This window comes from Triturus cristatus, chromosome 12, assembly GCF_964204655.1.
Source record: "Triturus cristatus chromosome 12, aTriCri1.1, whole genome shotgun sequence".
NCBI lineage: Eukaryota > Metazoa > Chordata > Amphibia > Caudata > Salamandridae > Triturus > Triturus cristatus.
In genome coordinates, this window is record NC_140595.1 from 686,736,328 (window position 1) to 686,760,297 (window position 23,970).

General features: G+C 43.4%; 1 protein-coding gene across 2 annotated transcripts in view; it reads right to left on the minus strand.

Annotated features, from left to right (window-relative positions):
* LOC146780095 (P2R1A-PPP2R2A-interacting phosphatase regulator 1-like) overlaps window positions 1–23,970 on the minus strand; it is a 79,133-nt gene that overhangs the window by 33,268 nt on the left and 21,895 nt on the right. The window contains exons 2-6 of one of the 2 annotated variants that reach the window (XM_085637691.1): window positions 20,827–20,908; window positions 18,694–18,756; window positions 18,563–18,606; window positions 15,668–15,722; window positions 11,284–11,354 (exon numbers count right to left, since the gene is read on the minus strand). In XM_085637691.1, coding sequence (XP_085493817.1) covers window positions 11,284–11,354; window positions 15,668–15,722; window positions 18,563–18,606; window positions 18,694–18,756; window positions 20,827–20,908 — 315 coding nt within the window. The remainder of the gene's footprint in view (window positions 1–11,283; window positions 11,355–15,667; window positions 15,723–18,562; window positions 18,607–18,693; window positions 18,757–20,826; window positions 20,909–23,970) is intronic. The other variant, XM_085637692.1, reaches the window with a different exon arrangement.

The following is a 23,970-nucleotide window of genomic DNA, read 5'->3' on the forward strand; positions in this document are numbered from 1 at the left end:
AATTGTATACCCTCAACCAAGAAGTATACTCCAAGGGTCTGTTGGGTGACCTGTGTGGGAAGAGGCTTTTTTGTGGAGAGAAAATCTGGTCGCAACTGAAACTGGACTGAGCCCCGCTGGTGGCCTCAGCTGAAGGGAGTTCAGGCTCCCAAGTTTTGCCCGAGGTCCTGGAGCCTCAGAAATGACCAAGAGGAGTTACTTTAAAAAGTTGAAAACATTGAGACTTAAAAAATGCTCAATCTGCGGAGAACTGGGAAGAACCACCTAAGGCCATCGGCCTAAAGGACAACTTTAGCAGGTAAGAAAAACAGGTTGGTCCCACTCACTGATTTCTGCCACACTAAGGAAGAATTCAGCATATTCTCGCGTTTAAGGAATCTGGTGAGATTTGCCTGGCTAAATCTTTCAGGTTTGCATCTTAGGGGGTTTTCAAGCTCCAAAAGAGGCTAAACCCCAGTGTAAAAATCTTGACCAGGTGAAGGCCTGAAAACTATCCGGCCAAGGAGAGGACTTCAGCAGCCATGAAATAAGAATTTTTCCACTTGGAGATTTTCCTGCCAAAACAAACAGCAGCAGTGGGACTTTGGCCAACGGGTTTCCAACTCAGAGTTGCTCTCGTCAGAAAAAGATTTTAACCTTGCCCCACTGGAGGATTTGAACTTCCATAAAATGGAGTCAGAAATTAAAAACCTTGACCAGGACGACATGCTAAGTGCATCGGACCTCGGCTCCATCGCTGCGTTCTGAAAGTGCACCTAGGTCCTGGCCAACCTTAAAAAAGCTTTGGATTTCTTAAGATGATTTTAAACATTTTTTTTTGTAACTGTAATTGATCTTTAGAAATTGATTGTGATATGTTATTCTGTTTGATTGTTTTGATATTGCTAAATAGTTAAGATATTTTCTTCAAGGTTAGCCTGCCTGCTCTGTGCCATAGCCACCAAGGGTCGAGTATAGGTTTCTTTTATTGAACTTGGGTGCTAGACATGACAAGAGTTTGGACTTTATTACTTGGGAAGGACTCTCATCCTCAAAACTAATAACCCATTTTTCTTTAAAAAGGAATAGAGCCCCACTGGCGAAAACCCTTCTCTCCTCATAGGAAATCAAATAGGTTATGACCAGGAAATTTCACAAAGCTACAATTAGCAAGGCTAAACCTTTAACTTAGTTTCAGAACTCGTCAACCTAGGTTGTTTGAAATTCCAGATTCCTGCCTCTCACATTCCTTGTTAGGAACATGTGTGCAATTTTTCTCCATAAAATTAGCTTATTCATTATTCCTTTCCTTCCCCAATTTTTGACGCATTATCTACTGACCCTTAACTATTTAACTATTCTACTACTAGATCAAAGTTAATATTTATTCAACTTTATTACTAGTATTCTTTCTGATACACCTCTTGATTCAAGCCCTGCTAATTTTTTCAAGCTTGACAAGGAGGAAAGACAAGACAAGTGCCTCAGTCAGAGGATATAAGCAATTGTTTGCTTATCAGTTAGACTATTTCTAATTTTCCAGACAATGGCCATGGTTTCAGAATGGCCAAGAAAGCTACCATCAATCCCAAAATGTGTTCCAACTATCACAGTATTTCCCATCTATCCTATTTTCTAAGGTTGTCAAAGCTGCTGTTTATGGATATCTACCAACATTTCATAAAATAACTTGACCAACCTCAAGCATGTCAGCCCGAATCAAAGCTCAGAACATGTGCCAGTAGCAGCTCTGGATAATCCATGCTGTAGCTTAAGACTGTGAAAACCAGTAATTCTGGCTCTTCTCGATTTGTTCATCGCTTTTTACACCTTCTCCCAGTTCCTTTTGCTGTCTGTTATACAGACAACGGAGAAAGTGGGACAGGGCCCTTAAACGTGATCATATTTATTTTTTGGAAGGCAGTGCACAAGCTGTCTCTTTGTCACTCTATCAATCACCATGTCATCCAGAATAGAGTTCCTTAGAGCTCTGTCCCAAGTTCCACCCTTTTCAAAATGCCCGATGCTGCTCCCTTGCCTCATAAGAAGGCATGCCTTTGGCTTCTACGGTTATGCTGAAACTAATGTGGTTGTTCATCTCCATACTCGCTTTCAGAAGGGTCTGAAGTTTCCACCTTGATGTTGCAAAACCAGCAGAAGTTTAACTCCGATAAAGTGAGATAATTGTTTTGAATTCTTAGACAATAAGATAAAAGTATGTAATAACCTGGAGGGTAGGCTTTTCCGCAAGAAAATTGCAGGGAACAGTTTATTACATGCAGGCAGTGCTATCCCAGAAATCTGATTGAAAGTATACCCTATGGAGAACTACTCAAAGCAAGGAGAAACTGTAGTTCGGAAGAAGGATTTAAGAATGAAATGATGGAGATGAGACAAAGGTTCATAGAAAGAGGATACTTTCTAAAAGTGATTGATCAGGCGTGTAAAGGGCGATGGAGATGAAAAGGGAAGCTCTATTAATACCAAACGTCAAGATAAAGAGGAGCAACCAATCAGATTTATAACTGAATCTAGCACCCAGGCCTGGGAGCTTAAAAAAAGCCACAAAAAATGTTGGCAAGTTTTAAAAACAGATTAGATCTTTACCAAATCCTTGAGTGAGAATACTTAAGTAACATTAAGGAGATGTGCATCATTGGAAGATGTTTTATATAGTAATTTGGTACAAGATAAACAAAATACCATTTACATAAGTGTTTGTGGAGAATGCAAGGCCTGCAAACACAGTGCAAGTTTCAAACATGTACAATTGTCTAAGAGAAAAAAAGCTTACGTTATTACGAAACACCTCACATGCAATTCAGATTCCTGTGTGTATTGTTAAAGCTGTCCATGCTCATTATTTTACATCAGAAGCACAATACATATAGCTAAGTAAATTATTTTAGAATATTTGAGAGCAATTGTGAATGAAGATAAACAGTATCTAATAGCTAGGCATTTTAAGGAACAATAGAACAAAGCTACAAGCCTGCTAAAGTTCTGTGTACTGGACAGGGTTCCAATTTTGGAAAGAGTGGGCAACAGAATACAAATGTTGTGCAGATTAGAGTCCAAACTGATAGTAAAATATGAAACGAAGTATCCAACTGGGTTGAACAGAGACGAAGAATTAGCAGTGCACTTAGGATAGATTAGAACTAAGTCTTATAGGCCCACATGCATCAAAGCAAAAACCGGTCGCAAACGGGCAGATTCTCAGAATCTGCCCCTTTGCGACCGGTATTTTTGCATTTGGGATGCATAATCCCAAATGCAAAAATCGCAATTTAAGTAATCTCTAAATTGCGATTACTTAAATTGCGATTGCATTTAAGGAATCTCAAATTGAGATTCCTTAAATGCAATGCATTAAAGTAAAAATATTAGCGATTTTGCTAATAGGGGGAGCAAATTACCATGAAGTTGAACTTCATGGTAATTTGCTAAAACTTTGAAAAATGCACTAAAGTGCATTTTTCAAAGTTCCATTTCACACACACACACATGCCCTTGGGGCATGTGTGTGTGCAAGATGTACTCATATACAGATTTCAGGGGTGCAACAGGGTGTCCTTTGGACACCCTGGCACCCTTGAAATTGCATGAGCAACTTGCGATTCTCTAATTGAGAATCGCAAATTGAGAAAGTCTTCCCATTCATTCCTATGGGCCTCTAGGGAGGTATTCCTTAATTGCAAGTCGCAATTTGCGAGTCGCAATTAAGGAATGTTTAGAAATCGCTATTTTGTAAGCGATTTCTACATGCATAGCCTTTTGCTATTCCTTATTAGCGAATCCTTATTTTTCGCTAATAAGGAATCGCAAATGGCATTGTTGATGCATGTGCCAGATAGTTCTATATCTTAAGAAGGAATGTATGGTAATAGGTTTATGAGAGTCTATGAGAACAAGTTTATTTGTTTTAAAGTGAGAAAAATAAGGTCATGGTTGACTGTTTTAATATTGTAGGTAAAATGGAAAAATGGGGGGAGAAGAAAGAAATGCAAAAGAGCAAATGTATATCCAGGTTGACTTGAGAAAGCAGAGTAACAATGCATTGAAATTAACTACATGGAACTGGTTTGCAGTGGTACAATAATTGGTGAAAGAATTCGAATTATGAAAGACAGTAAAAACAACTGAGTTGGCTTCAAGGAGCACACTGATTTTGGGAATGAATAATGAGCATGAGACTGTAGTAACAGTTGAGATAATTTAGAAATATTCAATGCCCACTGGGCAGTAATATGATTTGAATGAAATTAAGTTATAGAATGATACTGAATCATGCAATTCGATATAGGTGTGTGAATCCTAGATAGGTATTTATTCTTTTTAAAAATATTGAAACAATGTAGCCAGTTATGAATGATATAGAATTGACATGCATGCAGTATAAATTGCTTAAGTAGTGATAGTGTTTTCAGCTTGGAAAAGTATAATACAATGAAATGTGTAGGACTTGTAACAGAAAGAATAATGTTATAAGATGGCCACCATGAAATTGCAGAGAGAATGACTTTCCATGTAGTCCTACTTCGATGGTGGTGGGGTGTCGCATGTTTATATGACACTAGGAAGTAAACGCAAATGGCCCGTGAACAAGAAGCGAAGACTTCGGAACGCGCAAGGCGTTAAATTGCTGCTTGGTTGAATAATTAAACACAAAAAAGTAAATGAGCCCTGGCTGTCTCCGTTTTTCTATGTGGACAACATTTAAGAGGAGAAGATTGTGGTGAAGAGTTAAGAGGTTAGCCACCCCGCCGAGGGCTCGCCATCTGAAGAGGCAAGAGAAACGGCTACTTTTGTGATGGATATATTATATATCACTTTTCACTAATGTCTGCCTCTACATCTCTCCTCTAATACTCACCACTTAATGCAAGTAGAAATAATCACTTTTCTGGACTCCTTTTGTTGTCTTTGTGGTTTATTAAAAATGAAAATGTTTTCAGTAAAAACACAATAGAGATTTTCTTGAAGCACTGGGAAAAATAGAGTGATGGTGGACTTCCAGGTAGGATGGTGGCTGAGAGAGGCCCATTGTGTTGAGCTCCTCGCCGACCCACTCACCCCGGGATGCGAGCGACCCCGACGTAAGCCTCAGGGAGCACCGGGTACAGTTGACCACCGAGAGTGTGGAGATACCCCAGAGCACAGCTGTGACGCCGGAACCTAATGCTGGCAGCCGCGAGTAGAGTGCTGGGAGTGGCTTGCATGTGGCACTCCTGAACCGCGACCTGGAAGACATGATGAGTCGGAGGGCCCAGCATTGGTGATCACACTGGTACGGCAGAAGTGGAGGAGCTTGTGCTCACTGTGTGATCTCACTGGCGAGGGGCCTGCAGTCCAAAAAAAAGCTGGGCATTCGGTCAGAAGCAGACCGGACACTTTACCAAGCAAGGTAGTACCTGACTGGACCCACAGCCTGGAGATGGGGGATGGGATTGCTAGCCAAGGCAGACTCAAGGACTGAGTGGAAGACCACAGACGTTTCAGCAGGGCTGAACCGCTCCAATGAAAACAAACATCAAAACCTGCCTAATGGAAATGAAAATTAACTTAGACAAACCTTTTCAGGAGGGCCTCCAAAAGGTGTGATATGAAATTGGGAAAGATGTATCTGACATAAAAAATGACCCCAAATTCATGGGACAATGGCTCGATTGAACTGAGGAATTCATGAACACTGTAGATGACACTGACCAGGTAGTCATGAAAACAAATTGCCATTTGAAAGCGTAAAGTGGCTGATGGCTAAGTGTGAAGACTTAGAAAACGATTCTAGGTGGGAAAACATTAGGATTTATAACTTGAAAGAAGGAACAGAGGGCGGCGATATGACCAAATGTGTTACTTAACAGTTTACTGGGTCCTCCAGGGTCCCGTGGTAAAACAGTATGGACTATGAGGATGGACGTTAGGACTTCACATGCTTTAACAGGTGAGGGGCAATGATTCTCATATTCTCTTGTAGTTTAGACTTAGAGGGGCGTTTTGTTGGCACTACACTGACCTTCTACGTTTGTTCTACATATACCATTCTTGCTGACCTTAATTCATACTTCTGATCTCAGTTGCATGGGAACGTGTGTGACCCCTACCCTCTTTGGGGAAACTGTTTGACTTAGTTATGTTTTGAGGGCTACAATTCATCACACAACACTCACCAGGGTGGTTGCATTGGACATTTATCCTTAGTGGTTGCATACCTGATATAGCATCACTAAACTGTTTACTTTGAACGTGAGGGGCCTTAACTCATCAAGGAAGCGATGCGTGGTTTGGGGTTATTTACGACACCAGCAGGCAGACGTTTGAAATGCAGGGGTTATCCCGCTCATCATTGGGTCGCAAGTGAAAGCAAGACAAGGAGTGTAGAAGCCTGATGCTGCCCTCCTTGTAACTCTTAACATCCTTTCACACTTATTAAAATGTATGCTCCAATACCAAACAGGAGAAATTTCTTTCCCATATCCTTACTTCCTTAGTAAGCGCTGCAGAAGGTGAAGAAATTCGGGGAGGACACTTCAATATGATTTGGGATGCTGAACAACACAGAGCACCACACACTACATATGCAGAGAGCAACCTTGATAAAGCGGAGGGCACACTTTGATGAGATGGGCATAATAGACAGTTGAAGGCACCTGCACCCAGGAAGCACGGACTACGCATTCCACTCGCAGTTGCATAAATCATACAGAGGCATCAATATGTTTTTCATATCCAGGGACCTGGTGTGGAGGGTAGTAGATACACAGATCAAAGGAGGTACCATCTCAGACAATAGTCAGGTTGATCAAATACTAGAGGACACTGAAATGGAAATGGGAGGGAGAACATGGATATTTCAACCCCACCTCATTTGAGACAGGGTACATAGGGAGGAACTAGCCCAAATCATATCCAATTATTTCACTGAAAACAACACTACCTATAATAATCACTGGGATGTGTTCAATCAACCTCCAGAGAGCGGCTATATCCCCAAAGTCTAGCAAGCGCAGGGAGGAAAAACATAAAAATAGCGCCTTTTAACTAAGCTAGAATGGAGTGGATGCTGCAAATACACGCCCGCCCTCAAAAAGCACAGAAAGAGAACACAAAAAGAGTTCAGGGGCAGCTTATGGTTTTTGGAACAGAAAAAATAGAGACAATACTACTCAAGCTAAACCAACAATTTAATGAAAAAAAGAAATAAGATTGATAGGATACTGGCCAGTGAACTGAGGGCACACAAAATGAGGGTGCACATCCCTGCTCTGCACACAGAGGGTAGGAAGTTTAAGGATGAAAGGGGAAAGAGGAATACTTTCCTTGATTGAGATTTCCTTGGGTCGGGAATATATGGTGGCTATAGCTCTCACTGCCCATGGTCCTGCCAGACTGGAGAACACAACTGGATCAACCCACTTCACCACAGGATATCCTAAAAACCCTTAGATTCCTTAAACCACACAAGGCACCAGGCTTGGATGAACTAATAGGTGCTTTTTATAGAGATTTCTCTGCACTGCTCCTGCAACTCCTAACAGATGCATTCAACTCATTTCAAGAAACGGGGAATCTGACACCCACCATGGAGGTGACTGATGTGGTTAAAATCCCTAAAACAGGGAAACCCACCGATGAGGACAAATTGTATAGGCCCATAGTACTTTTGAATAAGGATGTCAAGATTGTAACCAAAATATTGGCAGACAGTCTTAATAAAGTTCTTCTAGGCCTTGTTGAGGCAAACCAAGTAGGCTTTTTCAGAAGCAACAAGATGCATACAAGGTGCAAAAAGTGGCCCATATTGCAGAACATTGCAGGAACAAACAGATTCTGGTCTTCTGATGTCACTTTATGCAGAGAAAGCGTTTGACAGGGTGAACTGGAAGTTCCTGAGACACATTTTGGACAGAACAGACTTAGATCCACATTTCAAACGCTGGATATGGCCCAACTACGTCCAGCCTGAAGCCAGCATACAAGTTAATAGGATCTCCTCCGACAGATTTACACTATAGAGGGGCACCCACCAGGATTGTCTGCTGTGACCCAAACTTTTCACCCTGACAATTAAGCCCCTTTCTATACGAATACGATCACTACCTGAAATAAAAGGTGACTTTTGGTGGGGAGGAGCATAAAATCAGCTTATTTGCCGACAATGTTCTCCTGACCCTAACGGTGCCTGCAATCTCAGCAGAAGTCAGGAACTGCTTACAGGAATACAAGAGAGTCTAAGGCTTTAAGATAAATACAGATAAGTTGGAATTCCTAAACACCTCAGTCTCCAAGCATCAGGAATCGAGTCTGAGGGAGACCTGCCTAAAGAAGTGGGTCAAACACACGCTCAAACACTTGTCAATTTACATCACAAAAACAGTTGACACATGGACCAGAAGTAACTGGCCACGCATGAAAGCTCAGGTGCTGGCTCACCTGGCTAAATGGAAAGGCCAATTTATTTCCTGGATGGGGAGAATTAATGGGGTGAATATGAAGATATTACTGCGTGTGATTAATCTAGTTCAAGTTATCCCTACGATTATACGGCTCACTGAACTATAAGTACTACAGCAACATATTATCAAATATGTATAGGGAGGTGAAACAGTGAGACTCCTAAAAAGCAATACTGACGCCCCCCTTAGCGCAGGGAGGTTTAGCACTCCTGAATGTGATTAATTATTACCAAGCCACCTATCTCAGAAAAGTGGTAGACTGCTCAGCACAAGAATCAGAAAAGTGAGGGAACTCTATGGATGGAGGAGTGTCAGGCGAGGATGTCTGGGATTTACCATGAATATTTCGAACATGGCGGCCCAAGTCGTTGTATGTATCTGATGTGACAAGACAGTCTTGATGATTTGGGACAGTGTATCTGCTTCACAGGGCCTATCCACACCGATTCACTTGGACACTGAATTCAGACCAAGGTTGGATATAGGGAGGATTGGGTTATGGAAATATGAACGAAGCGTGACATGTTCAACAAAGGAACAATGAAGTCTACTGAAGACTGCAAAAGAGAATTCAACTTGGATGAGATGGATAGAATGCAATTCGATCAAATACGGCAATGGATCACACATCTGGAGATTAAAGAAGCCCAAAACCCTGAACTCCATTTGAAAAATTGTTGGACACGTACTACACCACAAGTGTCTTATTGCGACATTATACCAAATCCTGACGGAGAGATCACATGGACCCAAGTATTCCTATCAAAAGTCCTGGAAAGCCGACCTAGAAAGAAACTACAGAGCTATGGAGTGCCCTTCCCATTGGTATAACCTCCATAAGAACTTTAAAAGACTTCAACAGAGGGAGGCGTAATACAAACTGCTTATGAGGTAGTCTGATGCCCAGTAAACTTAAGAACATATATCCTGCCACCTCGAACAGCTGCTTTCCTCCACATCTAGTGGGAATAATCCACACTTCAGTTGTATTAGACAGAAATACTGAGCCATATAGACCCTATCTTGGGTGATCGTATACTGAGATACTGGTCGATGGCACTGCTGAATATGAAAAGTGATCATATGAGTGTGCTTTACAGACTTTGACAATTCTTGTAAATGTTTGCTCAGTTATAAGAAAGCCCATGATGGTTTAAAAAATAACCTCATGAAGTGAGCAACAGCGAAGCCCCACAACCTTTCCTATTGCGGCGTTAAAGAACAAAGCCATTAAGTGAAAGATAGTATAACTTCTCTCTGCCCCTCAAGAGCACAGGCCACCTAGGCCAGTTCCAAGGGAAAGCAAAACTGAGTAGCTACCTATTAGTCCACCAGCAGAGTGTGCCACATTCTCATTAAAAACTCCAAAGTTCATACTCTGTCATTTTACAAGCCCAGAAACAATGATTGCACTGTCCTTATCTGCACCAGAACTACACTTACACATCTAACATGCCCCCCAACACAGAGGGGCTTTTGTGCTTCCCAACAACACTCTTGTTTATCTATGAGCAGCAGTGTGCAGATCCCGGACACGAAAGAGGAGCCTGATAGGGAGATCTAAGAGTATGGTTAAAGAGGTGCAGAAGCTGGACATGGCTATTACTTTGCAGGAGCCAAATAGGTCTCATGTGCTGTTCATCAGAGTGGGAATTGAAAACACAAATAACACAGAGATGGATAAAAAATATTCAGTGGGCCAGACTAGTGCCCCTTCCCATTAAAGAACGAAACCCTGGAAGGAAACCCCTTGCTTTATAACCAGGTGTAGCATCTGCAACTATAAAATGGAATCCCTGCTACATTTGCTGTGCTGTTGCCCCGGCGAGTTACAGGGCTGCCAGAAGCTGCTCAGACCGATGTGGTTATCTAAAGGAGCTTGGACCTGTAAAGAAGCGGCGTCGGTTCTGTTCTCCTGCACTGCACCAGCAGACTTGGCCAGATTTGGGAGATACTTGGCCGAGCCGCACATCAGACTTATCGAGAAAGAATGTTCGGCAGACACCAGAGGAGTTTGAACAGCAGCAATCAATGAAACAGAAAACAGACTCGCTTTTAAATGTTTACATCATCGATTTAAACAACGCATGGCACCTTGTCACTTTAAACCCAGCGGCGCTCACATATCATCGGGACTAACATAGAGGTATTTTCTGTCCTAAAAGTTGGTTGTACAATACACTTTGCCATGGAATTTGATATTAATTTTCTTTTTTTAACTAGTAATGTTGCTTATATATCGGTTTTTAATATGAATAGTGCTTTTCTTACAACTGCAATCGGACAGAATTCTACTTGTGTTCTTTTTACAGATGTAAGATATATCGCAAACGAAGTAATTGCACAACAAAACAAAATGTCATTCCTTCAGAGGCGATTATCTTTCACATTTTGGGGTGGAGTATTGTCAACATATTACTGAAATAAGCAGTGATTCCACTCATCGCATGCCAATGTGCAGATTTCCAAGGACCTGCTTAAAGGAACCTTTTAAATGTGCTTAACCAGATTCTCTTGTAGCAAGTTCAGATAGCCTTGGATTCAGCAACAGTCAAAATACACGATGCACTTGGTTTTGTTACCCAGATGAATTCAGCAGGTGCCCCTGGGGCCTAGCCTGCTGCATCACAATAACCTAGTGGTCTTTAGAGGCATAGGGTAGTGGATACATCCTAAACATTATGCTTTATAACCGACAGGTCTTGCAGAATTAATAGAAGAGAACCTGGGGATTCAGGTTCACGAATGGGCTGTCACAGGCCCAGAGTGGTTGAGTTTAGAAACTAGAACAGCAGTCAGGTCTGGTAGAAAGCAGGTCAATAACTGAACATCTATCCAATCTCACCTGTCAAAGTTAGGAGCACAAAGCGATGAAGAACTGGGATTCTCTCCACTTGAATGCGGACCCCGATGCTCCTAGGGCAAAAACATAGCTCAGTAGGGAGAGACACAAGAAAGGAGGAACAGAGAGAGAGTAAGGCCAGATATTTGCATTCCCTGAAGAACATCGTAGCCCTTTCTCACTTAATTGTTTAAACAGCAATAACAAACTTAAGACCTAAGGTTACATAAAGGTAGTAGGTTCAACGAAGATATAAGTAATGGGACATGGGCCTCATGAGTAGACATTTCAAATCAAACAGGGTCATACGTACAGGCACACATTCACATATCCAGGGATGTCTCCTCAGAAGCGGGTCAATACTATTAGCAGAGTCTTTTCAGGCCCAGAAGGTTTGATTAAAGAAGGCGCTCAAAGCCCAGGGCTTGGTTTGCTCTGTGTGAGATGAGAGGGTTTCTACACAGGTTGAATAGTATGCAGATTGTAATATTGCAGATCATTTTGTCTTGTGAGCATGCAAAATGGTATAGACAAACGAGTAAGCTTTTGCAGTAGTACAATATTCTCATTGACAATTTACTGCTTAGGGACTTGACTATTTTGCAGAATGTTATGATGGACTTTCCCCTATATTTAACAAGTGGAATTATTCTGCTGTAGGAGAGAATTATATGACAGATTCAAGCTGCACTGTATTGTTCACAAGCGCTCCTAGATTCCCGGCTCTAGGCGAGGTGGTTAAGGTACATAAAAGATTTCAGTTTTGGTCGAATTTACTATAAGAAAGAGGAGTCCTACTTAATGTGTGAAGACGAAATTATGCCGCTTATGGAGGTGGTATAAAAAGAAAATAGGAGAGGCACAGCATTTTGAAACGCCCAGAAACGTCCTGAACTGTCTATAGTCCCAGGGGTTGGAGAATAGAGGGGAACCTGGGGACGAATAGCACAGAGGATGGATCTGCCAGCAGAAACCAATATGGACCCACTGGGCCTGAAGGTGAAGGAGAGATGACCAACACCTGCTTGAACAGCGCCATCATGAGACTGAAGCAATGAGCTGGATTGCCTTCTGGCGCTGGAAACTCATGATCTGTTGGCATCAGCACAGAAAACGGTTGAGTCAGCAAAGAGCCCAGAACAGGGTCCGTGGTGGGTGCGGCAGTGGGTGGCTCCACGTGGAAGGCTCCTCGGACACAGTAATGGCCATGAGCTCCAGCTCAGAGGAGGACTCAGCATGGGGGCGGAGTACATCAAGATGACCTACCGCTCGACTTTGAGTGATGCAGAGGTGAATCACAGTGGTAGTCTTTTTACCTCTCAGTGATTTTGATGGAGAGGAACGTAAATTTGAGGGAGACCTCGCCTTCAAAACACGACCAGCATCAAGCGAGACACTCGTCGCAGGCCATAAAAACTTTGGACTTGCGCTCTTTGATGGTTTGGGGTACATGAGGCTGCATTTGTCACACAATTTCAAGTCGTGCTTCAAACCCAGACACCACATACAGACCTTGAGGGCTCGGAAATGGGCATCTGACCATTGTAAATAAAACAAGATTTAAAGTCTGTTGTATTTGGCGGGACATCCCAACAAACTGCACTGAAGAATGTGTGAGAGAATTTTTTGAAAACCACAGGAAAAACATAAGAGAAAAAATAAATAGCGAACGGCTGCTCTTTATCCACTTTGAAAGTCACAGAAAAAATGGAACTGATGATGCCAGTGCACTGGTGTGGGCGCTATATGCTCTGGTGACATCACTATGGCATAATTTCTGGTGCAGAAATGGAGCTAGCGCCCAAGAAGGCATTGAGAGTTATGAAACTATTTCGTATCAGCTCTGGCATCTTGGTATATTAAAGGATTAACGACAGGGGGTATGCAGTTCTTGGGGAGATAAAGACAGAGAACAGGTTGATGTATAAGAGCTGAGGACCCAGATGGGGGACACCTGAATGCTCAGGAGCAAAAGCCCTCACACACCCAGAGATGGGTTTCAGGCTTCATCATAGGGCATGCTCCTTGTCGGGCCGGCGCTGCAATGCCAGACGGGCACCCACGAGGAGGCTCTATGGCAGAGATCTTTTGTTTTTTGCCATACGAGAAGTGTGGGTATACGTGAATGGGCTCTCTGGTGTAGATATGAGTGAGTTAAAATAGGCTAAGGAGTACCCTAATAATCTTTTTATTAAGCAGGTTCCCTTGTCTAGATCAAAATAAAAAATAATGGCTGCAACCATGGATGATGGTCTGTATCAGCTCATGAAATAGTGCGTAGGTTGGCCACCATGTTTCTTGCCACAGTAGTTGAAATCTATCAAAGACAATTTATCAGGACCTGGTTTACTAATCTGCACAGTTATTGGGAATATTATCTTGATATAAGTGTGTATTTATCCATTATGTTTGTACAGACATACAGTTTTACTAATAAAACTATACAGTGCACAAACAAAGATGCGTGGAAATTGCATCACCTAGTGTAATGATTTGTATTGATCATATTAAAGTATTCACACTTCAGAAATAACAAAAAACATGCTTCATTTGTGTTCCTAATTCTGATCTCTTCTGAAATACTTACACGGTTCATTTAAATGTTGTCGTGTGCTAGAAAAAAATTATTTCTTACCCCCAGTATCCAGCAAGATAGTCACATACATCCTCACACTGACATCAGAGAAAGTAAAGTAAACAAGCGCCCTCAGAAGACAGCGCCTGACATTTGACCTCAGTCTTTGAATGTACAGCAAATGTCACAAGAGAAGAACAAGATTTAAAGGCATGTTTACAGAAAGGGAGTTCGTGGAAGAATACAGTAAACACAGTTTAGGCAACGGGAGGGAAGAACTGAACCTGGAGAGCCTAAAGCACATAAAGCCGGCAAACAGAAAGACAGAAAATGTAGTTACAAAGCCAATGGTAATCAACAGGTGGAATGCATTCCTAGGTCAACTTTCTGGAAGTCCCCAAGATGTCTTTAGCAAACCAGACGGCTAAACTGTCTGGTAGGCTACGAAGTAAAAAGGGAGATAAGGCAAAGCAAACCATTTGAAGATAAACAAAGTTTAATGTTCTGGGAGATTACGGGTTAGTGGGGTGAATAAGGGATTTGTAGTGTGGTGGATAGCAGAGGTTGCTGAGAAAGACTCCATTAATACAGTTTGGGAAATAGACGGTGATTGTTAATCTGAGCAGGAATGAGGTGGTTGCCAAGTGTCTCTGATAGAAATATGTGAGGAAATAAGACTGCAGCGGTACTAGCTATAAGGATGTCCTGCCTAGTATTAGCAGAAGGGGTAACAGGAGTGAGTTAATAGTGAGAGATAGCCTCAGTGGGGGCAGTTTGAGCGAGGAGATATGGTATACACAGCTTGCTGATTTAGCAAAAGGAAGTCTAGAGATTAGTTCACTGAAGGCTTTTTCAAGGGGAAATAATCTGCTGTGTGTAGAATTTGGTTCACTGGCTGCGATGCTTAAGCAGGAGGGATTTTTGAGAATTGAGGGTTGATGTGATCACGAGTTCCTAGGAAGAGGCACAGGAGGTGAAGGTGGAAGTCGGATTAAGATTAAATCAACTAGTTTGGTGCAGACAGTTCAGACCAGAGTCGAAAAGGGATTTTATTTTTGGGGACAGGGTTTGTAGATGAGGGAATGGAGGGTGTGTATGTGCAATGACGTGTCGATAATGGAACAGTCACCGTGGGAGATGGCAGGAAAGTAACTTATGGACTAGAATAAAATAAAGCTGATTGCCATGGGAGTGGGAGGGGAGAGTCTGCGTGCTGGGCGGTGAGTCGTCAGACAGGAGTGATTGTGTTGATTGGTGCAAGGACCATAAAAGAGCCACAAAATGCAGTTGCTTTGAGGGTGGAATCAAGGTCCTCTAAGAAGGTACCTGTGAAACCATAAGAATATTATATTATAATGTGCAGCTGAAAAGGGGCATTGATAACTACTACAGACTGCAGAGGATGACTTGACAGCAACATATTTAAAAGGATTCCAGCTCTGCTGCCTTTGTGGAAGGACAGCAAGACCAGTATGGAGGGTAGCAGTGTAATTTTGGGAAATCCATATATCAAAAATTGAGATAAGGGGATGATAATCTCTGTAATCAGTAATATATGCAGTTCTGTTGCATACTGAGTATTGTTTCACAGTCAACATGAGAGGTAGGCTATGGTGGGGTTGGACTTCAAAAGAGAAATGGACAGAACGAAGAAGAGAAAGGAGAAAGGATGGGATATCGAGAGAATGCATTTAAGAAAATTATCTCTCCTCCACATGCAGTATCCACCGCCTGTTTATGCTTTCCTTCCTGAGTCCAATTGTTAACTGAATGAAGGATGGTGCCATTTCCTTTTATGCACTGATTACTCACCAAATTGTAGGGGCTTGGCCAGCTGGTGGTCGGCTGCAATGTTGGAGGGGCCTCTCTGCGGGAAGAGGTAAGCCAGTAAGAACCAGGATGTTACTTATAGACCACAATGGAGGTGATGAAGAAAAAGGGTTGCTGCATGACACCCAAACTGGTGTGAAAAGGACTGGATGCTTGATTCAGATTAATTGACAGTATCTCGCTTCCTTTCTCCATTTTCCAATTCTCTCCTTGTGCGGAATGGTTAGATTGTAAGGATCATGGAAATGCTGAGTAAGTCTCCTATAGGCAGAGGAATTTTTGATTCTCTATCACAATGGGAGCACCTGAGAGGTGCCTCTGATGTGTGCCTTAATACCTGCTGATAGGATGAGTGCGTATGCTTGACATGGAAGGATAGAAGTGTAGGTGCTCACTATCCAAAGCAGTCTGTACACTACTGAGAAACAAGTATACTCTACCACCGATGGCAGAGCACTGTTGCGAAGATGTGCTGGGACTCTCGCTTTAAATTAAAGGAGGTGAAGGCGCTTTTAGCAAGACAGTACCTGCCCAGTTATTACATCAGTGAGTAGGAGGAGGTCTAATTCGCACTGGATTGGAAAGGGCCCCTACCCTGGCTGAAACACTCTGTTTGCATGATTAGTCAGCATGCCTGAAGCCAAAGTAGCTGGCAGAGGATTGGCGTCCCTGAGCCTGTATATTAAACATGCTGCAGCTCAGTCTAGGCTCGTTGGTAGCACTGAGGGCTGATATCTGTCTCTACTGTCTGCCCTATTTCCTGTAACACTTCTTTCAGTAGCGCGGGCACCAGACATGCTAACACAGTGTTTCTGTGTGACCCACATGGAGCTCGAGGCAGCAGGTAGAGTCCTGTGTGCTGCTTTAGAGGCTGTTTGTAGACTTTCCAGAGAAGTGTTTCACCACACAATGCCATGGGCTTTGGGTAATGTGCATAGACTGATGCATTACTATGGTGTACAGGAGCGCAGAGATGGGTGTGCCATTTGTTGGCGTGCAGGGGCAGACAGCAAAGAAATGCGTTTCACCAGGGTGGGCAGGAGCTGTGCGCAGCTTGCATATCTTTATCTGTCACTTGTGTGGGCATGGGCTGAGCACAGAACTTTAGTGTGCAGGAGGTGTAAGTAGAGGTAATAATAAAGAGGCTACATGCATAGTGTATGGAGATATGTGTGTGGCATTATGTTGGAGATGGTAAGCTCAGAATGCATACTGAATATTTTTCTGAGCCACTGTAGTATGAAGGGCCTCTGTGTAGACAAGTGTCACTATATTGCGCTGAGACTGGGTTCAGAAGGCATACTTCTGCAAGGCATTCTGGCACGTAGGGGCTTTATGGAAAGCGCAGACACATGTCTATCACTAAAGGGAAGAGGCTATGTGCAAAAAGCATATCATTTTCAGGCAATCTAACCTTTGGAGATGTATGCAGAGTGGACAGTGGTGTGTTTCTGGCTCTATCTTAGGGAGAGGATGCGTGCAGAGTATGGAACTTAGAAACCTCAGTTGCCTGGAGCGGCTTTGTGAAGTACACATAGAAACGTGTATTAACACTTTGTTGGAAACTCTATTTCCTCTTTCTAAATGCTTTTTTCCCCTTACTTGCTCATCTTCATCAAAAATGTGCTTTTGCCTACTCATTTTTGTGCTCGTTCTATGACAGTTTTAGCATTAGAAACAAAGAACATTAAAAATAAAATTCATTTCACCCACCCACTGTTTTCAGCCCAACCTAACAGGGGAGCTAGCAACAGAAAAAAGAAGAATATTAGAATAAGACAAAAAGCATTTCACTGAATATTTGGTATCACGGTGTTTGCAGGGGTCTTCCCAGGCGTCACACTGAATGAACGGTGCTGACTTTCTTGCACTGCGTGTTTTTGGAAAAATGTCATACCTGATTTTGTTCGTTATTAATGTCCGATGCATGCAGCATTCTGTTTTTATATTCCCTCTAGTGTCGAGCCTGCTTTTCTCCCACCCAGTCCCACGAAGGGTAGCTAAGGACTGGCGCAAAAGTAAATAGACCACCTTTCCCTTTTTATTCAGCCTGGCATTTCTCTCGCGGTCTGTAAATGATTTCTATTTTCTTCCATTCTCTTCATCGCCTTCAAACAGGTTTGATTACCCAAGGAAGGACAAACCATGTCAGATCACATCAAATTAGACTTAATGTAATAGATGGGTCTAGAGAAAACTGGGCATTCAAGCTGAACCTGGCAAATGACAGAGGAAGAAAGTTGGAGGTGAACGCCAAAATACTATGTATGGATCGGGTATCATTTGAAAATCGTTCCACTTGCCTCATGCCTTTGACATGAATAATAGGCTTCAGATCCTAGACAAGACCAGCTACATTGGTTTATACGAAGAGCTAATTCGGGGAGTAGAATTGGCAATTCAGCAACAAGGACTGTAATACTATTCTGCAACTACAGTTGAATTCAAGCTGTGTTGACTCTTATCAACAGTTTTAAGAACCTAATGCATGTATCTCGACCAGGCTTGAAAAATACTTCTAACTCCCTTTCAAAAGAGTCTCTACTGTGCTATTCTCCAACGTAGTAGACATAGATTGTATTTTCTATGATTTTAAGGTTTAAAACACAAAGGGTGTGTGCATGTGTTTCTTTAATCTATTTTGTTGGTGCAGAGAGTGGGAAATGGTACCTTGGGGCTAATGCCTTTCAGTGGCCTCGGTGAAAGAGTGTGTAAGAGGTGTCTTTTACTGTCCTGTCTGTGGCTGAAGCTAGCTAGTCCGTGGTGTGACTGTCTGTAGCTTAGTGTTTTTTTTATGTTCAGATACCAGAGTTGAGAGCAGGTTCTGAAGTAGAGCAAAAGCTTTCCCAAAGTGATCTGAATGGACCATGCTCTTACCTGCTTTGGCCTACACCCCTGGGATATGTTCCTGTGAGGCCTGCCTGTGGAGACAAAGATATAAGAACAGTTAGGGGCAGCTGAGACACGCATAACTGGGGCATATCATCAACATGAGGGACAATTCTGACCTGTTGCCTGATCCCCTCATGGCTGTGGTGAGAAGGTGTCCGTAGTGGGGAGAGTGTGAAGGGCTAGAACAGAAAAAAAATCCCAGGTCAGAATTCGCACTGATAGTGGTCGCCAGCTATCTCAAGAGCTCTGGAGATGGCTATTGGCATTCTCTGGGTATCTGGAGATAGCGGGCATCCATCCCTATGCCTCGTAGTTGGCCAGCGCCTGGCCCCTATCGGGGTTCTTTCCTCTTGGATCTGGAAATGGCAAGCACCGGTCTCTACACCTGTGACTGGGGATCTGGAGATGGTAGGTACATTTCAATGCAGATCTGGATACCAAAGACACTTATCCCTGTGGGTCTGGAGACAGCAGACAAATTACCCTAATGATGTGTAGATGGCAGGCACCTTGTTTATGAGATCATGGGGAGGTGGGCACCTTTTTCTCAATGGCCTATTACATGTGATTATGTATTGTGAAATATCACAGGCCATCTTCTCTCTCCTGGCTGAAGTATATGAAAGCCCTTTTTATCAGCCACTGGTCTGGAAAGGTTCTGGCAAAATGATGAATACAAATTGGTTGCTAAAAAAGTATAGTCATTGGTGCTTGACTGTATAAGGTACCATATGGAACTATGAGGCGAAATCCACAGGTTGGAATTATGCAAAAAAACACTGTGCCACACAGAGAATTGTCGTTTGGTCATGTGGAAACATTTATTAGGTAATGTTGAGAAGGAAACCTTCTTCTAGATGTGTCACATAGCCAACAGTGCCTTCAACAACACATCTGAAAGCTGTCGACTTTGTGTATCTAAGAAATACAGTGTTACTCTTCTGTTTTTTACTGCCCTCAGTTCGAAATAACTGCTAAATCACCGCCTGAACCCCTATTTGCAATGTCAAACACAACTCCATACGTGCCCGTTATTTATAAAAAAGGATTAGACAATACTTGACAGTCAAGTTATCACATGCTTGCAGACCTTTCAAAGACAGGCCAGAGCAGGTCTTATTCAAACTCGCTTAAGCTGAAGGGGGTACGCTTGTGCAGGCAAATGGCAGGCAGGGTCAAGCAGGCTCGGACAGAGCAGGAAATGGCGGGCACGGTCGAGCAGGCTCTGGCCAAACCATTCATACTGGGTGGTCTGGCCAGACTTTTTGTAAGAGGGCCTGGCTAGGTCTTCTGAGAGAGGCCCTAGCCAGGCCAGTTGGGAGAGGCTGGGGCCAGGCCGGCTGGGAGAGGTGGGGGGCCAGGCCGCCTGGGAGAGGCGGGGGGCCAGGCCGGCTGGGAGAGGCGGGGGCCCAGGCCAGCTGGGAGAGGCGGGGGGCCAGGCCGGCTGGGAGAGGCGGGGGGCCAGGCCGGCTGGGAGAGGCGGGGGGCCAGGCCGGCTGGGAGAGGCGGGGGGCCAGACCGGCTGGAAGAGGCGGGGGCCAGGCCGGCTGGGAGAGGCCGGGTGCCAGGCTGGCTGGGAGAGGCGGGGGGCCAGGCTGGCTGGGAGAGGCGGGGGGCCAAGGCGGATGGGAGAGGCTGGGGCCAGGGCGGATGGGAGAGGCTGGGGCCAGGGCGGATGGGAGAGGCTGGGGCCAGGGCGGATGGGAGAGGCTAGGGCCAGGGCGGCTGGGAGAGGCTGGGGCCAGGGCGGCTGGGAGAGGCTGGGGCCAGGGCGGCTGAGAGAGGCTGGGGCCAGGGCGGCTGAGAGAGGCTGGGGCCAGGGCGGCTGAGAGAGGCTGGGGCCAGGGCGGCTGAGAGAGGCTAGGGCCAGGGCGGCTGAGAGAGGCTAGGGCCAGGGCGGCTGGGAGAGGCTGGGGCCAGGGAGGCTGGGAGAGGCTAGGGCCAGGCCAGCTGGGAAAATCTTTGGTTTACTCAAACAAAGGATAGAGGCATGTGAGGACAATCTTTTAGGAGTTCTATGGGATTGAGACTAACTGTAAGGAGAATTTTAGTGGCACCGAGCAATTACTTCTGCTGCTTCCTCCAATTTGATGTTTTATATGCACATGTGCACTACAGGGGCTGCATAATTCTAAATACTACCAATGTATTCGAGAACCAATGGTGCAAATGGAGAATTTGTAGAGGAAACAAAACAGATGGACCATGATAGAACCATGGGCAATACAAGAGGAATCTTAAATGCTTACCAGTCCGGGGCAACCCAAATTCAGAGATACACTGCTACGGCGACACCGACTTCCAAACGTCTGGAACAACACTGATGAGTCACTAGGGAGACAGAAGCAAAATATTCCAAAGCCATCAGTCCTCTGACACACATGGCAGCAGGTGAAATAGCACTGAAGGTCAAACATGAGGTGCAGGAACACAAGTAAATATTGAGTAGCCAGCTATGTTCCCCACAATACTATTTTGTTGGTTGATGAGGGTTGAACTGCACCTCTGCACTTGGTTTAAATCCAAGGAAGTAAGGTTCTGCAAAGTGCATTGTACTTCCACTTTAATAACCCTATATTCTACAACCACTACGTAACAAACTCCCAACTTGAAGAAGTGTGATGGTTCTAAACGCTATGCAATAGGCCTCCATCTTAAAGCTAGAAAATGAAAGTCAGTTTGCTGTACACTTACACGTTAACGGAGATAGATATCTCCACCTGCTATAGAGTGAGCCTCTGCAGGATGCTGGACACTGACTTGTCATTATAATTTCCACTGGTCTGTTTGCAAAGGCGATACAAAAAAAACACATCTACGACTATGGAGCTTTTTTGCATCCTTTCCAGCCCCTGCTGAACCACTATCATACTTTTTCATTTAGATAGTCTCCAAATTAACTCTTTCTAGCAGGCTTAATTTCAGGAGGAAGGTTATAGGAAGTGTGACTGCTGCAAGATTTAGAGCGAGGCAGAAATTCATGACAAACTACAATGATTTCCAGCTGCAGCAGCTGCCACGAGATCATTCCAAGAAAGAGATTCCTTGTCAGCCCTCTAAATAAGAAGACTCATATTTGAAAAAAAGTGTTCTGTAGTAGGCCACCCACATGAATAGAACACTATCCCACTAAATCAATAATTCCTTCCAACTGGACTCCTTTTGTCACAATATGCTTATTGCAATAGGGAGTGAGGTTATTCATTTTCTTTTGTCAACTGGATTTTGCTAATTATCACATCTTCATGTTTTCCTCAGGTCAAGCAGGTTTCACAAATGCTTTCCATTATGCCTTCAACGACAGCTTTCAAATTGGAATGAGTGCCTACCACAAGAAACACCTGATTCCCCCTGCCAGAAATGTCGTCCAAATGACCAGCAGTGGCCATGTGGATACATGATGTTCATCTCAAAGAGAAAGCTATGTGTCACACTTCGAGGGGTAAATGTGGATATTTATGACAACAGGAGCATCCCTATATAATGAGGTGATGATCTTTACCCTTCGTCTCCTTGCCAAGCGACACAATGGATTTTGGCCTCAATACAGTTGCGAGATTGCGTAGCAATCACAATCAACTCAAGGAAAAGCATTTCCTTCAAATTAATGGACTAAATTAGCTAATCACGTCTCCTTTCAATTCCCATAGGGAATTTAACCTGCCTTCATCCTATCAAGCAAATCTTGTGATGACCGGCATATAAGTAGGCAAATTACTTTAGAATATGAAAGTTGACACTGAACTCTTCCTCTGTAATTTCACAGCCATGAAACCTTACCTTCAATCTCTCGCCACAGTTCCACTGTCAGAGTCGATAAGATATCAAACATATGTCTCTTTTTGAGGAGTGCCACCCTATGGCATATGTGTGGAGGATAATATGGTTTCACTGCAGGGTGTCGGCTAAAAGCTGTGATATGCACCTAATGTCTTTGCTGTACCCCAGACTACTGCAAGGACCATGACAGAGAGATTATCCCAGAATTGCTAATCTGGGTAAAATATGAACACTGTGTGCAGATACTGCAATCTCTCTGAGCAAGGTCCACAGCACTAGCACTACAGAGGCTGGATTCTGATGAGCGAAAACCCTGGCAAGTCCATTAGGTGTAAAACTTCTGAGAAGCTGGTCAAACAGTCAGGTTTCTGAAAGTATCTAAATCCAGCTATTAATGCGAACTCCAGTTCACAAATAGAAGGGGGATCAAGCTTTTATGAATTTTAATAGGAAAATACACCACACCTCTTCAGTTCATACTTCGCATCAAGAGTAAATATGTAACCGTGCAAGAAGATTTGGTCTACACAAATTATATTATAACCCATCAATATACAATGTAAAGACCACCACAAGCTTTCAGTTTTCAATGTATTGTTCTTCACATCAACTTGCATAGATTTCTGAAAGAAATTATATATTTTCTCTGTTGGGAAAAGATCTGGCTGTTATGTGCTTTATGACAAGTGAGGTGGGTCTCTAAATCCTGATCCATTAAAAAGGCTGGCTAGCTGCCAACACTACCAAAACTGTTTACTCTCAGAAGTGGAACCATCAGAAGAGTTGCGAGAGCAAATTGGCCACACTTCCTGGAAGGCTGGAGTGGCCATCTGGTCTTGTAAATCAGCGTTCTGCTGTTCACGCCTGAAGCCCAGAAGGAAAAAACTCGAACTACGGTAACACCTCATTTATCCCAGAGACAAGAGATTGAATAGCAAAGAAAATCAATATTTAACGAATTGTACCTCCATATGACACTTCTGCATTGTTTGTTCCATTGTGGTAATGTGCCATGGCTCATCCTCTCTGTTCAGAGGAGGTTGTAGTTTTTTCCACAGAGCCACAGACCTTCGACAAATTGAAGTATTTACAAGGACTGAAGGGCTGTCCTCCTGTCCGAATACATTTATTGGTCATCCGCACATGCAAAGCAGGATGCTGGACACTGACTTGTCATTATAATTTCCACTGGTCTGTTTGCAAAGGCGATACAAAAAAAACACATCTACGACTATGGAGCTTTTTTGCATCCTTTCCAGCCCCTGCTGAACCACTATCATACTTTTTCATTTAGATAGTCTCCAAATTAACTCTTTCTAGCAGGCTTAATTTCAGGAGGAAGGTTATAGGAAGTGTGACTGCTGCAAGATTTAGAGCGAGGCAGAAATTCATGACAAACTACAATGATTTCCAGCTGCAGCAGCTGCCACGAGATCATTCCAAGAAAGAGATTCCTTGTCAGCCCTCTAAATAAGAAGACTCATATTTGAAAAAAAGTGTTCTGTAGTAGGCCACCCACATGAATAGAACACTATCCCACTAAATCAATAATTCCTTCCAACTGGACTCCTTTTGTCACAATATGCTTATTGCAATAGGGAGTGAGGTTATTC